Source organism: Oncorhynchus keta, unplaced genomic scaffold (genome assembly GCF_023373465.1).
Source record: "Oncorhynchus keta strain PuntledgeMale-10-30-2019 unplaced genomic scaffold, Oket_V2 Un_scaffold_3664_pilon_pilon, whole genome shotgun sequence".
Taxonomy (NCBI): domain Eukaryota; kingdom Metazoa; phylum Chordata; class Actinopteri; order Salmoniformes; family Salmonidae; genus Oncorhynchus; species Oncorhynchus keta.
Genome location: NW_026290923.1, coordinates 383,044 through 400,331, shown reverse-complemented (window position 1 = coordinate 400,331; position 17,288 = coordinate 383,044). Strand labels below are relative to the sequence as shown.

Here is a 17,288-nt window from a genome sequence, read left to right as displayed (position 1 = left end):
TCTTCAGGTGGAGAGGAATACAGTGGTCTCCAGGGCCAGTCCTCTCAGCAGCAGACAGCCAGACTGATAGACTTGGTGCTGACCTCTGACCCCTGTCTCTTCAGGTGGAGAGGAATACAGTGGTCTCCAGGGCCAGTCCTCTCAGCAGCAGACAGCCAGACTGATAGACTTGGTCTTGACTAAAGGGAACGCAGCAGCTGAGGTCTTCAGGAACTGGATCCAGAAGAACGATGTCCACCTGCTCAGAGACCTGATGGGTAAACCTTACTTCTGACCTTTCAACTCTTACCTCTTACCCTAACTTATTTTCCCCTTACCCTAACCTGCTAGAGACTTCACCTTGATCATCCCTCACTGTGGCTCGCCCTAGTCCCCTAACTTCTAGTCCCTTCACTTCCTAGCTCTCTTCTGCTCCTAATCCTCAATTTCCTAAGACCCCTAGCTCCCTAAGCCCTGGTTTCCTAATGCCTAGCTCCCTAACCCCTAGTCCCTTCTGCTCTCAACCCCTAGTTTTGGAATCCTCAGCTCCTTAACCCCTAGTTTTGGAATCCTCAGCTCCTTAACCCCTTGTCATGGGGTGTGCAGCTCCTTAACCCCTTGTCATGGGGTGTGCAGCTCCTTAACCCCTTGTCATGGGGTGTGCAGCTCCAGCCTTCCAGGTTTGGGAAAGATGGTGGGATGTGTTGTATCATTCTGAGCTTGTCTGTGGGAATGATTGGTGGGTAGATCAGGGGTCAGGCACACAACTGATCTAGGTCAGCCTACTAAACCATCAGATTGACCCATCCTTTAAAAAGGTTATTTTACAGCTCAGGGCCATGCTGAGCCTGAGTTATAAAGTATCGTCTAGTTAGTCACCCAGCTCAGTCCAACTCAGCTCAGTCCAGTTAGTCCCACTTCACCCAGTTCAGTCCAGTTAGTCCCACTTCACCCAGTTCAGTCCAGTTAGTCCCACTTCACCCAGCTCAGTCCAGTTAGTCCCACTTCACCCAGCTCAGTCCAGTTAGTCCCACTTCACCCAGTTCAGTCCAGTTAGTCCCACTTCACCCAATTCAGTTAGTCCCACTTCACTCAGCTCAGTCCAGTTAGTCCCACTTCACTCAGTTCAGTCCAGTTAGTCCCACTTCACTCAGTTCAGTCCAGTTAGTCCCACTTCACTCAGTTCAGTCCAGTTAGTCCCACTTCACTCAGTTCAGTCCAGTTAGTCCCACTTCACTCAGTTCAGTCCAGTTAGTCCCACTTCACTCAGTTCAGTCCAGTTAGTCCCACTTCACCCAGTCCAGTTAGTCCCACTTCACCCAGTCCAGTTAGTCCCACTTCACTCAGCTCAGTCCAGTTAGTCCCACTTCACTCAGTTCAGTCCAGTTAGTCCCACTTCACTCAGCTCAGTCCAGTTAGTCCCACTTCACTCAGCTCAGTCCAGTTAGTCCCACTTCACTCAGCTCAGTCCAGTTAGTCCCACTTCACTCAGTTCAGTCCAGTTAGTCCCACTTCACTCAGTTCAGTCCAGTTAGTCCCACTTCACTCAGTTCAGTCCAGTTAGTCCCACTTCACTCAGTTCAGTCCAGTTAGTCCCACTTCACTCAGTTCAGTCCAGTTAGTCCCACTTCACCCAGCTCAGTCCAGTTTGTCCCACTTCACCCAGTTCAGTCCAGTTTGTCCCACTTCACCCAGTTCAGTCCAGTTAGTCCCACTTCACCCAGTTCAGTCCAGTTTGTCCCACTTCACTCAGTTCAGTCCAGTTAGTCCCACTTCACCCAGTTCAGTCCAGTTTGTCCCACTTCACTCAGTTCAGTCCAGTTAGTCCCACTTCACCCAGTTCAGTCCAGTTTGTCCCACTTCACTCAGTTCAGTCCAGTTAGTCCCACTTCACCCAGTTCAGTCCAGTTTGTCCCACTTCACTCAGTTCAGTCCAGTTAGTCCCACTTCACCCAGTTCAGTCCAGTTTGTCCCACTTCACTCAGCTCAGTCCAGTTAGTCCCACTTCACCCAGTTCAGTCCAGTTTGTCCCACTTCACTCAGTTCAGTCCAGTTAGTCCCACTTCACCCAGTTCAGTCCAGTTTGTCCCACTTCACTCAGTTCAGTCCAGTTTGTCCCACTTCACTCAGCTCAGTCCAGTTTGTCCCACTTCACCCAGTTCAGTCCAGTTAGTCCCACTTCACTCAGTTCAGTCCAGTTAGTCCCAGTTCAGTCCAGTTTGTCCCACTTCACTCAGTTCAGTCCAGTTTGTCCCACTTCACCCAGTTCAGTCCAGTTTGTCCCACTTCACTCAGTTCAGTCCAGTTAGTCCCACTTCACCCAGTTCAGTCCAGTTTGTCCCACTTCACCCAGTTCAGTCCAGTTAGTCCCACTTCACTCAGTTCAGTCCAGTTAGTCCCACTTCACCCAGTTAGTCCCACTTCACCCAGTTCAGTCCAGTTAGTCCCACTTCACCCAGTTCAGTCCAGTTAGTCCCACTTCACCCAGTTCAGTCCAGTTAGTCCCACTTCACCCAGCTCAGTTAGTCCCACTTCACTCAGTTCAGTCCAGTTAGTCCCACTTAACTCAGTTCAGTCCAGTTAGTCCCACTTCACTCAGTTCAGTCCAGTTAGTCCCACTTCACCCAGTTCAGTCCAGTTAGTCCCACTTCACCCAGTTCAGTCCAGTTAGTCCCACTTCACCCAGTTCAGTCCAGTTAGTCCCACTTCACCCAGTTCAGTCCAGTTAGTCCCACTTCACCCAGTTCAGTCCAGTTAGTCCCACTTCACCCAGCTCAGTCCAGTTAGTCCCACTTCACCCAGCTCAGTCCAGTTAGTCCCACTTCACCCAGTTCAGTCCAGTTAGTCCCACTTCACCCAGTTCAGTTAGTCCCACTTCACTCAGCTCAGTCCAGTTAGTCCCACTTCACTCAGTTCAGTCCAGTTAGTCCCACTTCACTCAGTTCAGTCCAGTTAGTCCCACTTCACTCAGTTCAGTCCAGTTAGTCCCACTTCACTCAGTTCAGTCCAGTTAGTCCCACTTCACTCAGTTCAGTCCAGTTAGTCCCACTTCACTCAGTTCAGTCCAGTTAGTCCCACTTCACTCAGTTCAGTCCAGTTAGTCCCACTTCACTCAGTTCAGTCCAGTTAGTCCCACTTCACCCAGTTCAGTTAGTCCCACTTCACCCAGTCCAGTTAGTCCCACTTCACCCAGTCCAGTTAGTCCCACTTCACTCAGTTCAGTCCAGTTAGTCCCACTTCACTCAGTTCAGTCCAGTTAGTCCCACTTCACTCAGTTCAGTCCAGTTAGTCCCACTTCACTCAGTTCAGTCCAGTTAGTCCCACTTCACTCAGTTCAGTCCAGTTAGTCCCACTTCACTCAGTTCAGTCCAGTTAGTCCCACTTCACTCAGTTCAGTCCAGTTAGTCCCACTTCACCCAGTTCAGTCCAGTTTGTCCCACTTCACTCAGTTCAGTCCAGTTAGTCCCACTTCACCCAGTTCAGTCCAGTTTGTCCCACTTCACTCAGTTCAGTCCAGTTAGTCCCACTTCACCCAGTTCAGTCCAGTTTGTCCCACTTCACTCAGTTCAGTCCAGTTAGTCCCACTTCACCCAGTTCAGTCCAGTTTGTCCCACTTCACTCAGTTCAGTCCAGTTAGTCCCACTTCACCCAGTTCAGTCCAGTTTGTCCCACTTCACTCAGTTCAGTCCAGTTAGTCCCACTTCACCCAGTTCAGTCCAGTTTGTCCCACTTCACTCAGCTCAGTCCAGTTAGTCCCACTTCACCCAGTTCAGTCCAGTTAGTCCCACTTCACCCAGTTCAGTCCAGTTAGTCCCACTTCACTCAGTTCAGTCCAGTTAGTCCCACTTCACCCAGTTCAGTCCAGTTTGTCCCACTTCACTCAGCTCAGTCCAGTTTGTCCCACTTTACCCAGTTCAGTCCAGTTTGTCCCACTTCACCCAGTTCAGTCCAGTTAGTCCCACTTCACTCAGTTCAGTCCAGTTTGTCCCACTTCACTCAGTTCAGTCCAGTTTGTCCCACTTCACTCAGTTCAGTCCAGTTTGTCCCACTTCACCCAGTTCAGTCCAGTTAGTCCCACTTCACTCAGTTCAGTCCAGTTAGTCCCACTTCACCCAGTTCAGTCCAGTTAGTCCCACTTCACTCAGCTCAGTCCAGTTTGTCCCACTTCACCCAGTTCAGTCCAGTTTGTCCCACTTCACTCAGTTCAGTCCAGTTAGTCCCACTTCACTCAGTTCAGTCCAGTTAGTCCCACTTCACTCAGTTCAGTCCAGTTAGTCCCACTTCACTCAGTTCAGTCCAGTTTGTCCCACTTCACCCAGTTCAGTCCAGTTAGTCCCACTTCACCCAGTTCAGTCCAGTTAGTCCCACTTCACCCAGTTCAGTCCAGTTTGTCCCACTTCACTCAGTTCAGTCCAGTTTGTCCCACTTCACTCAGTTCAGTCCAGTTAGTCCCACTTCACCCAGTTCAGTCCAGTTAGTCCCACTTCACCCAGTTCAGTCCAGTTTGTCCCACTTCACCCAGTTCAGTCCAGTTAGTCCCACTTCACCCAGTTCAGTCCAGTTAGTCCCACTTCACTCAGTTCAGTCCAGTTAGTCCCACTTCACCCAGTTCAGTCCAGTTTGTCCCACTTCACCCAGTTCAGTCCAGTTAGTCCCACTTCACCCAGTTCAGTCCAGTTAGTCCCACTTCACCCAGTTCAGTCCAGTTAGTCCCACTTCACCCAGTTCAGTCCAGTTTGTCCCACTTCACTCAGCTCAGTCCAGTTTGTCCCAGTTCAGTCCAGTTAGTCCCACTTCACCCAGTTCAGTCCAGTTTAATTTCAAACTTATGTTTAATTCTTGTTCTCAATTTCAGCCCAGGCAAACGAAGCCTCATCACCAAGTCAAGATCTCTCAGGTATGTATATATATAATATATATACATACACACACACACACACACACACACACACACACACACACACACACACACACACACACACACACACACACACACTGCCTGGCTATAGACACACACACACACACACACACACACACACACACACACACACACACACACTGCCTGGCTATAGACACACACACACACACACACACACTGCCTGGCTATAGACACACACACACACACACACACACACACACACACACACACACACACACACACTGCCTGGCTATAGACACACACACACACACACACACACACACACACACACACACACACTGCCTGGCTATAGACACACACACACACACACACACACACACACACACACACACACACACACACACACACACACACACACTGCCTGGCTATAGACATACACACACACACACACACACACACACTGCCTGGCTATAGACATACACACACACACACACACACACACACACTGCCTGGCTATAGACATACACACACACACACACACACTGCCTGGCTATAGACACACACACACACACACACACACACTGCCTGGCTATAGACACACACACACACACACACACACACACACTGCCTGGCTATAGACACACACACACACACACTGCCTGGCTATAGACACACACACACACACACACACACACACACACTGCCTGGCTATAGACACACACACACACACACACACACACACACACACACACACACACACACACACACACACACACACACACACACACACACCTTCATTCTACACAAAATACCCCATTATGACATCAAACCCCACAATGACATCATAATATCCCATAATGACGAAGCAAAAACAGGTAGGTTCACCTCTGATGGCCCCAAGGGGGAGCGCTGCATCACTGATGGCCCCAAGGGGGAGCGCTGCATCACTGATGGCCCCAAGGGGGAGCGCTGCATCACTGATGGCCCCAAGGGGGAGCGCTGCATCACTGATGGCCCCAAGGGGAGCGCTGCATCACTGATGGCCCCAAGGGGGAGCGCTGCATCACTGATGGCCCCAAGGGGGAGCGCTGCATCACTGATGGCCCCAAGGGGGAGCGCTGCATCACTGATGGCCCCAAGGGGGAGCGCTGCATCACTGATGGCCCCAAGGGGGAGCGCTGCATCACTGATGGCCCCAAGGGGGAGCGCAGCATCATTCAAATCCCCAAGCCAGCAAGGTGGAAAACTCTGCCGTTTTGCCTTTGAGCAAGGCAGTTAGCCAACAACAACTGTTCCCTGGGCGCCAATGACGTTGATTATGGTCCCCTGCACCTCTGATTCAGGAAGACACATTTCAGTTGAACTGCTGAGGCATCCTCTCTCCCTTCCTGTTTACTGTTGTTTTTCACTTTGCATCTCTATTCCTCCTCTTCCTCTCCCTCCTCTTCCCCTCTCCCCCTCCAGACCTGCCGATGGAGGAGCAGCTACGGCGCCTGCAGGAGGAGCGGACCTGCAAGGTGTGTATGGACAAGGAGGTGAACATTGTCTTCATCCCGTGTGGTCACCTGGTGGTCTGTAAGGAGTGTGCTCCCTCTCTGAGGAAATGTCCCATCTGCAGAGGACTGGTCAAGGGCACCGTCCGAACCTTCCTCTCCTAGAAGACCGAAGAGGAACCAGGCTTGATGTTAGGCGCTGGTAGATCTGTGAAATAAAATAAATATATCTCAAATAAATCAAGTGTTATTCTTCTCAGGATGTAATTCGAACCATTTTCATTCAACTCAAACTTGACATTCTCAGTCAGGATAACAGCTGTAGAAACCAAACAACATAAGTTACAATTTCACAGAAGATTAGTCATTTATTCTTCATAACAGGAATATTGGTTTATCTCTACTATAACGCACACCATATCAATAGTATTTATAGTAGACAGTAACCACACCATATCAATAGTATTTATAGTAGACAGTAACCACACCATATCAATAGTATTTATAGTAGACAGTAACCACACCATATCAATAGTATTTATAGTGGACAGTAACCACACCATATCAATAGTATTTATAGTGGACAGTAACCACACCATATCAATAGTATTTATAGTAGACAGTAACCACACCATATCAATAGTATTTATAGTAGACAGTAACCACACCATACCAATAGTATTTATAGTAGACAGTAACCACACCATATCAATAGTATTTATAGTAGACAGTAACTACACCATGTCATATCAATAGTATTTATAGTAGACAGTAACCACACCATATCAATAGTATTTATAGTAGACAGTAACTACACCATATCAATAGTATTTATAGTGGACAGTAACCACACCATATCAATAGTATTTATAGTAGACAGTAACCACACCATATCAATAGTATTTATAGTAGACAGTAACCACACCATATCAATAGTATTTATAGTAGACAGTAACCACACCATATCAATAGTATTTATAGTAGACAGTAACTACACCATGTCATATCAATAGTATTTATAGTAGACAGTAACCACACCATATCAATAGTATTTATAGTAGACAGTAACTACACCATGTCATATCAATAGTATTTATAGTAGACAGTAACCACACCATATCAATAGTATTTATAGTAGACAGTAACTACACCATGTCATATCAATAGTATTTATAGTAGACAGTAACCACACCATACCAATAGTATTTATAGTAGACAGTAACCACACCATATCAATAGTATTTATAGTACAGTAACTACACCATGTCATATCAATAGTATTTATAGTAGACAGTAACCACACCATATCAATAGTATTTATAGTAGACAGTAACTACACCATATCAATAGTATTTATAGTAGACAGTAACCACACCATATCAATAGTATTTATAGTAGACAGTAACCACACCATATCAATAGTATTTATAGTAGACAGTAACTACACCATGTCATATCAATAGTATTTATAGTAGACAGTAACCACACCATATCAATAGTATTTATAGTAGACAGTAACCACACCATATCAATAGTATTTATAGTAGACAGTAACCACACCATATCAATAGTATTTATAGTAGACAGTAACTACACCATATCAATAGTATTTATAGTAGACAGTAACCACACCATATCAATAGTATTTATAGTAGACAGTAACTACACCATGTCATATCAATAGTATTTATAGTAGACAGTAACCACACCATATCAATAGTATTTATAGTAGACAGTAACCACACCATATCAATAGTATTTATAGTAGACAGTAACTACACCATGTCATATCAATAGTATTTATAGTAGACAGTAACCACACCATATCAATAGTATTTATAGTGGACAGTAACCACACCATATCAATAGTATTTATAGTAGACAGTAACCACACCATATCAATAGTATTTATAGTGGACAGTAACAACACCATATCAATAGTATTTATAGTAGACAGTAACCACACCATATCAATAGTATTTATAGTGGACAGTAACAACACCATATCAATAGTATTTATAGTAGACAGTAACCACACCATATCAATAGTATTTATAGTAGACAGTAACCACACCATATCAATAGTATTTATAGTAGACAGTAACCACACCATATCAATAGTATTTATAGTAGACAGTAACCACACCATATCAATAGTATTTATAGTAGACAGTAACAACACCATATCAATAGTATTTATAGTAGACAGTAACCACACCATATCAATAGTATTTATAGTGGACAGTAACCACACCATATCAATAGTATTTATAGTAGACAGTAACCACACCATATCAATAGTATTTATAGTAGACAGTAACTACACCATGTCATATCAATAGTATTTATAGTAGACAGTAACCACACCATATCAATAGTATTTATAGTAGACAGTAACCACACCATATCAATAGTATTTATAGTAGACAGTAACCACACCATATCAATAGTATTTATAGTAGACAGTAACCACACCATATCAATAGTATTTATAGTAGACAGTAACCACACCATATCAATAGTATTTATAGTAGACAGTAACCACACCATATCAATAGTATTTATAGTAGACAGTAACCACACCATATCAATAGTATTTATAGTAGACAGTAACCACACCATATCAATAGTAGACAGTAACCACACCATATCAATAGTATTTATAGTAGACAGTAACCACACCATATCAATAGTAGACAGTAACCACACCATATCAATAGTATTTATAGTAGACAGTAACCACACCATATCAATAGTAGACAGTAACCACACCATATCAATAGTATTTATAGTAGACAGTAACAACACCATATCAATAGTATTTATAGTAGACAGTAACCACACCATATCAATAGTATTTATAGTAGACAGTAACCACACCATATCAATAGTATTTATAGTGGACAGTAACCACACCATATCAATAGTAGACAGTAACCACACCATATCAATAGTATTTATAGTAGACAGTAACCACACCATATCAATAGTATTTATAGTAGACAGTAACAACACCATATCAATAGTATTTATAGTAGACAGTAACCACACCATATCAATAGTATTTATAGTAGACAGTAACCACACCATATCAATAGTATTTATAGTGGACAGTAACCACACCATATCAATAGTAGACAGTAACCACACCATATCAATAGTATTTATAGTAGACAGTAACCACACCATGTCATATCAATAGTATTTATAGTAGACAGTAACCACACCATATCAATAGTATTTATAGTAGACAGTAACCACACCATATCAATAGTATTTATAGTAGACAGTAACCATACCATGTTATATCAATATTACTGGGATCAAAACATCATCACATTTCATCTCAGCAGGTTGATGTGGACCCACTAAAGTCCTCGTTACATTAAACTCAGTACGCTGGTTAAAAAATATGTTCAAGACACAAACATTAAACCCACGAAGTCACACACTGTGGAACTCCTTGAGATATTCATAAATACTGTGCCTCTGCTCTGTCACCAACAGGTCCCAATAACACCTCCTTCCTCTTGAAGGGGAGATCATTGGGACGTTGTTCAGGTCCTTTGGGAGGAAGGGGACGTTGTTCAGGTCCTTTGGGAGGAAGGGGAGATCATTGAGATGTTGTTCTGGTCCTTTGGGAGGAAGTGGACGTTGTTCAGGTCCTTTGGGAGGAAGGGGAGATCATTGGGACGTTGTTCAGGTCCTTTGGGAGGAAGGGGAGATCATTGGGACGTTGTTCAGGTCCTTTGGGAGGAAGGGGAGATCATTGGGACGTTGTTCAGGTCCTTTGGGAGGAAGGGGAGATCATTGGGACGTTGTTCAGGTCCTTTGGGAGGAAGGGGAGATCATTGGGACGTTGTTCAGGTCCTTTGGGAGGAAGGGGAGATCATTGGGACGTTGTTCAGGTCCTTTGGGAGGAAGGGGAGATCATTGGGACGTTGTTCAGGTCCTTTGGGAGGAAGGGGAGATCATTGGGACGTTGTTCAGGTCCTTTGGGAGGAAGGGGAGATCATTGGGACGTTGTTCATGTCCTTTGGGAGGAAGTGGAGATCATTGGGACATTGTTCAGGTCCTTTGGGAGGAAGGGGAGATCATTGGGACGTTGTTCAGGTCCTTTGGGAGGAAGGGGAGATCATTGGGACGTTGTCCAGGTCCTTTGGGAGGAAGTGGAGATCATTGGGACATTGTTCAGGTCCTTTGGGAGGAAGTGGAGATCATTGGGACATTGTTCAGGTCCTTTGGGAGGAAGGGGAGATCATTGGGACGTTGTTCAGATGTCCAGGTCCTGCAGGTTCCCCCAGCTGGGTCCCACCTTGACCTTGGCTTTCAGCTTAACATAGAGCTTCACAGCACTCTCCATCTCTCTTTTCACTATTTGAGCCACCTAGACAGAAAGACGGTACAAACATAGAATTTACCAGACCTCCCCATTGAAGGAACAGTCTATCACCCACATCACTTAACTTCCTGCCTAGCAACAAGCATGTGATGTTTAGAGGGAAGGAGGGGGGTTTATATATTGGTGCTGGTGGGAGCATGTCTGGCCCATTGGGTGAATACACTTGGTTTGAGCTTGTCCTCGTTGTCCGGTAGTTTTTACTGTTTGTTTAGAACCTAACACTGTATGAGGTCAAGGGTTGAAGGTCAGAGTGTTACCTGTATAATGTTAAAGGTCAGAGTGTTACCTGTATGAGGTCAGGGGCTGAAGGTCAGAGTGTTACCTGTATAAGGTCTGGGGCTGAAGGTCAGAGTGTTACCTGTATAATGTTAGAGGTCAGGGGTTAAAGGTCAGGGTGTTACCTGTATGAGGTCTGGGGCTGAAGGTCAGAGTGAAACCTGTATAATGTTAGAGGTCAGGGGTTAAAGGTCAGAGTGTTACCTGTATAAGGTCTGGGGCTGACGGTCAGAGTGTTACCTGTATAATGTTAGAGGTCAGGGGTTAAAGGTCAGGGTGTTACCTGTATGAGGTCTGGGGCTGAAGGTCAGAGTGAAACCTGTATAATGTTAGAGGTCAGGGGTTAAAGGTTAGAGTGTTACCTGTATGAGGTCTGGGGCTGAAGGTCAGAGTGTTACCTGTATGAGGTCTGGGGCTGAAGGTCAGAGTGAAACCTGTATAATGTTAGAGGTCAGGGGTTAAAGGTCAGAGTGTTACCTGTATGAGGTCTGGGGCTGAAGGTCAGAGTGAAACCTGTATAATGTTAGAGGTCAGGGGTTAAAGGTCAGAGTGTTACCTGTATGAGGTCTGGGGCTGAAGGTCAGAGTGAAACCTGTATAATGTTAGAGGTCAGGGGTTAAAGGTCAGAGTGTTACCTGTATAATGTTAGAGGTCAGGGGTTAAAGGTCAGAGTGTTACCTGTATGAGGTCCTCCTCTGCGGTCTCATAGATGAGTTCATCATGAAGCTGCAGGATGAAAAACGCCCCACGATGACGTTTAACAGCCCTGCCATGACCACGGCTCTCTATAATATATAATATATACATCAATATGTACCCCTCACTGTCATGACTCTCTATAATATATAATATATACATCAATATGTACCCCTCACTGTCATGACCACAACTCTCTATAATATATACATCAATATGTACCTCTCACTGTCATGACCACAACTCTCTATAATATATACATCAATATGTACCTCTCACTGTCATGACCACAACTCTATAATATATAATATATACATCAATATGTACCCCTCACTACCACGACTCTCTATAATATATAATATATACATCAATATGTACCCCTCACTGTCATGACCACAACTCTCTATAATATATACATCAATATGTACCTCTCACTGTCATGACCACAACTCTATAATATATAATATATACATCAATATGTACCCCTCACTGTCATGACTCTCTATAATATATAATATATACATCAATATGTACCTCTCACTGCCACGACTCTCTATAATATATACATCAATATGTACCCCTCACTGTCATGACTCTCTATAATATATAATATATACATCAATATGTACCCCTCACTGTCATGACCACGACTCTCTATAATATATAATATATACATCAATATGTACCCCTCACTGTCACGACTCTCTATAATATATAATATATACATCAATATGTACCCCTCACTGCCATGACCACGACTCTCTATAATATATAATATATACATCAATATGTACCCCTCACTGTCACGACTCTCTATAATATATAATATATACATCAATATGTACCCCTCACTGCCATGACTCTCTATAATATATAATATATACATCAATATGTACCCCTCACTGCCATGACCACGACTCTCTATAATATATAATATATACATCAATATGTACCCCTCACTGTCACGACTCTCTATAATATATAATATATACATCAATATGTACCCCTCACTACCACGACTCTCTATAATATATAATATATACATCAATATGTACCCCTCACTGTCATGACCACAACTCTCTATAATATATACATCAATATGTACCTCTCACTGTCATGACCACAACTCTATAATATATAATATATACATCAATATGTACCCCTCACTGTCATGACTCTCTATAATATATAATATATACATCAATATGTACCCCTCACTGTCATGACCACGACTCTCTATAATATATAATATATACATCAATATGTACCCCTCACTGTCATGACTCTCTATAATATATAATATATACATCAATATGTACCCCTCACTGTCATGACCACAACTCTCTATAATATATACATCAATATGTACCTCTCACTGTCATGACCACAACTCTATAATATATAATATATACATCAATATGTACCTCTCACTGTCATGACCACAACTCTATAATATATAATATATACATCAATATGTACCCCTCACTGTCATGACCACAACTCTCTATAATATATACATCAATATGTACCTCTCACTGTCATGACCACAACTCTATAATATATAATATATACATCAATATGTACCCCTCACTGCCATGACTCTCTATAATATATAATATATACATCAATATGTACACCTCACTGTCATGACCACGACTCTCTATAATATATAATATATACATCAATATGTACCCCTCACTGTCATGACCAGTGCTCTCTATAATATATAATATGTACCCCTCACTGTCATGACCAGTGCTCTCTATAATATATAATATATACATCAATATCTACCCCTCACTGTCATGACCAGGGCTCTCTATAATATAAAATATATACATCAATATGTACCCCTCACTGTCATGACCACAACTCTCTATAATATATACATCAATATGTACCCCTCACTGTCATGACCACGACTCTCTATAATATATAATATATACATCAATATCTACCCCTCACTGTCATGACCAGGGCTCTCTATAATATAAAATATATACATCAATATGTACCCCTCACTGTCATGACCACAACTCTCTATAATATATACATCAATATGTACCCCTCACTGTCATGACCGCAACTTTCTATAATATATATACATCAATATGTACCCCTCACTGTCATGACCACGACTCTCTATAATATATAATATATACATCAATATGTACCCCTCACTGTCATGACCACGACTCTCTATAATATATAAATCAATATGTACCTCTCACTGTCATGACCACAACTCTCTATAATATATACATCAATATGTACCTCTCACTGCCATGACCACGACTCTCTATAATATATAATATATACATCAATATGTACCCCTCACTGTCATGACTCTCTATAATATATAATATGTACATCAATATGTACCTCTCACTGTCATGACCACGACTCTCTATAATATATAATATATACATCAATATGTACCCCTCACTGTCATGACCACGACTCTCTATAATATATAATATATACATCAATATGTACCCCTCACTGTCATGACTCTCTATGATATATAATATATACATCAATATGTACCCCTCACTGTCATGACCACGACTCTCTATAATATATAAATCAATATGTACCCCTCACTGTCATGACTCTCTATAATATATAATATATACATCAATATGTACCCCTCACTGTCATGACTCTATAATATATAATATATACATCAATATGTACCCCTCACTGTCATGACTCTATAATATATAATATATACATCAATATGTACCCCTCACTGTCATGACCACGACTCTTTATAATATATAATATATACATCAATATGTACCCCTCACTGTCATGACTCTCTATGATATATAATATATACATCAATATGTACCCCTCACTGTCATGACCACGACTCTCTATAATATATAAATCAATATGTACCCCTCACTGTCATGACTCTCTATAATATATAATATATACATCAATATGTACCCCTCACTGTCATGACTCTATAATATATAATATATACATCAATATGTACCCCTCACTGTCATGACCACGACTCTCTATAATATATAAATCAATATGTACCCCTCACTGTCATGACTCTCTATAATATATAATATATACATCAATATGTACCCCTCACTGTCATGACTCTATAATATATAATATATACATCAATATGTACCCCTCACTGTCATGACTCTCTATGATATATAATATATACATCAATATGTACCCCTCACTGTCATGACTCTATAATATATAATATATACATCAATATGTACCCCTCACTGTCATGACTCTCTATAATATATAATATATACATCAATATGTACCCCTCACTGTCATGACCACAACTCTCTATAATATATAAATCAATATGTACCCCTCACTGTCATGACCAGGGCTCTCTATAATATAAAATATATACATCAATATGTACCCCTCACTGTCATGACCACAACTCTCTATAATATATAAATCAATATGTACCCCTCACTGTCATGACCGCAACTCTCTATAATATATACATCAATATGTACCCCTCACTGTCATGACCACGACTCTCTATAATATATAATATATACATCAATATGTACCTCTCACTGTCATGACCACAACTCTCTATAATATATACATCAATATGTACCTCTCACTGCCATGACCACGACTCTCTATAATATATAATATATACATCAATATGTACCCCTCACTGTCATGACCACGACTCTCTATAATATATAATATATACATCAATATGTACCCCTCACTGTCATGACCACGACTCTCTATAATATATAATATATACATCAATATGTACCCCTCACTGTCATGACTCTCTATAATATATAATATGTACATCAATATGTACCCCTCACTGTCATGACCACAACTCTCTATAATATATACATCAATATGTACCTCTCACTGTCATGACCACAACTCTATAATATATAATATATACATCAATATGTACCCCTCACTGTCATGACTCTCTATAATATATAAATCAATATGTACCCCTCACTGTCATGACCACGACTCTCTATAATATATAATATATACATCAATATGTACCCCTCACTGTCATGACTCTCTATAATATATAATATATACATCAATATGTACCCCTCACTGTCATGACCACGACTCTCTATAATATATAATATATACATCAATATGTACCCCTCACTGCCATGACTCTCTATAATATATAATATATACATCAATATGTACCCCTCACTGTCATGACCACGACTCTCTATAATATATAATATATACATCAATATGTACCCCTCACTGTCATGACTCTCTATAATATATAATATATACATCAATATGTACCCCTCACTGTCATGACCACAACTCTCTATAATATATACATCAATATGTACCTCTCACTGTCATGACCACAACTCTATAATATATAATATATACATCAATATGTACCTCTCACTGTCATGACCACAACTCTATAATATATAATATATACATCAATATGTACCCCTCACTGTCATGACCACAACTCTCTATAATATATACATCAATATGTACCTCTCACTGTCATGGCCACAACTCTATAATATATAATATATACATCAATATGTACCCCTCACTGTCATGACTCTCTATAATATATAATATATACATCAATATGTACACCTCACTGTCATGACCACGACTCTCTATAATATATAATATATACATCAATATGTACCCCTCACTGTCATGACCAGTGCTCTCTATAATATATAATATGTACCCCTCACTGTCATGACCAGTGCTCTCTATAATATATAATATATACATCAATATGTACCCCTCACTGTCATGACCACGACTCTCTATAATATATACATCAATATGTACCCCTCACTGTCATGACCAGGGCTCTCTATAATATAAAATATATACATCAATATGTACCCCTCACTGTCATGACCACAACTCTCTATAATATATACATCAATATGTACCCCTCACTGTCATGACCGCAACTTTCTATAATATATATACATCAATATGTACCCCTCACTGTCATGACCACGACTCTCTATAATATATAATATATACATCAATATGTACCCCTCACTGTCATGACCACGACTCTCTATAATATATAAATCAATATGTACCTCTCACTGTCATGACCACAACTCTCTATAATATATACATCAATATGTACCTCTCACTGCCATGACCACGACTCTCTATAATATATAATATATACATCAATATGTACCCCTCACTGTCATGACTCTCTATAATATATAATATGTACATCAATATGTACCTCTCACTGTCATGACCACGACTCTCTATAATATATAATATATACATCAATATGTACCCCTCACTGTCATGACCACGACTCTCTATAATATATAATATATACATCAATATGTACCCCTCACTGTCATGACTCTCTATGATATATAATATATACATCAATATGTACCTCTCACTGTCATGACCACGACTCTCTATAATATATAAATCAATATGTACCCCTCACTGTCATGACTCTCTATAATATATAATATATACATCAATATGTACCCCTCACTGTCATGACCACGACTCTCTATAATAT

The 17,288-nt window shown here is 41.2% G+C and overlaps 2 protein-coding genes across 51 annotated transcripts in view; one reads left to right on the top strand and one right to left on the bottom strand.

The window, feature by feature from the left end:
- LOC127928744 (baculoviral IAP repeat-containing protein 2-like) overlaps positions 1–6,591 on the top strand; it is a 49,554-nt gene extending 42,963 nt beyond the window's left edge. For all 50 annotated transcript variants that reach the window (XM_052516056.1, XM_052516051.1, XM_052516045.1 and 47 more), the window contains 3 exons: positions 105–257; positions 4,835–4,876; positions 6,323–6,591. In XM_052516056.1, the coding sequence (XP_052372016.1) occupies positions 105–257; positions 4,835–4,876; positions 6,323–6,516 (389 nt within the window). In that variant the 3' untranslated portion in view covers positions 6,517–6,591. The remainder of the gene's footprint in view (positions 1–104; positions 258–4,834; positions 4,877–6,322) is intronic.
- A 129-nt stretch (positions 6,592–6,720) lies between these two features.
- The window catches only part of polq (polymerase (DNA directed), theta), a 137,447-nt gene continuing 126,879 nt past the window's right edge, over positions 6,721–17,288 (bottom strand). Inside the window, exons 36-37 of the mRNA XM_052516108.1 lie at positions 11,708–11,814; positions 6,721–10,738 (exon numbers count right to left, since the gene is read on the bottom strand). Coding sequence (XP_052372068.1) covers positions 10,625–10,738; positions 11,708–11,814 — 221 coding nt within the window. The 3' untranslated portion in view covers positions 6,721–10,624. The remainder of the gene's footprint in view (positions 10,739–11,707; positions 11,815–17,288) is intronic.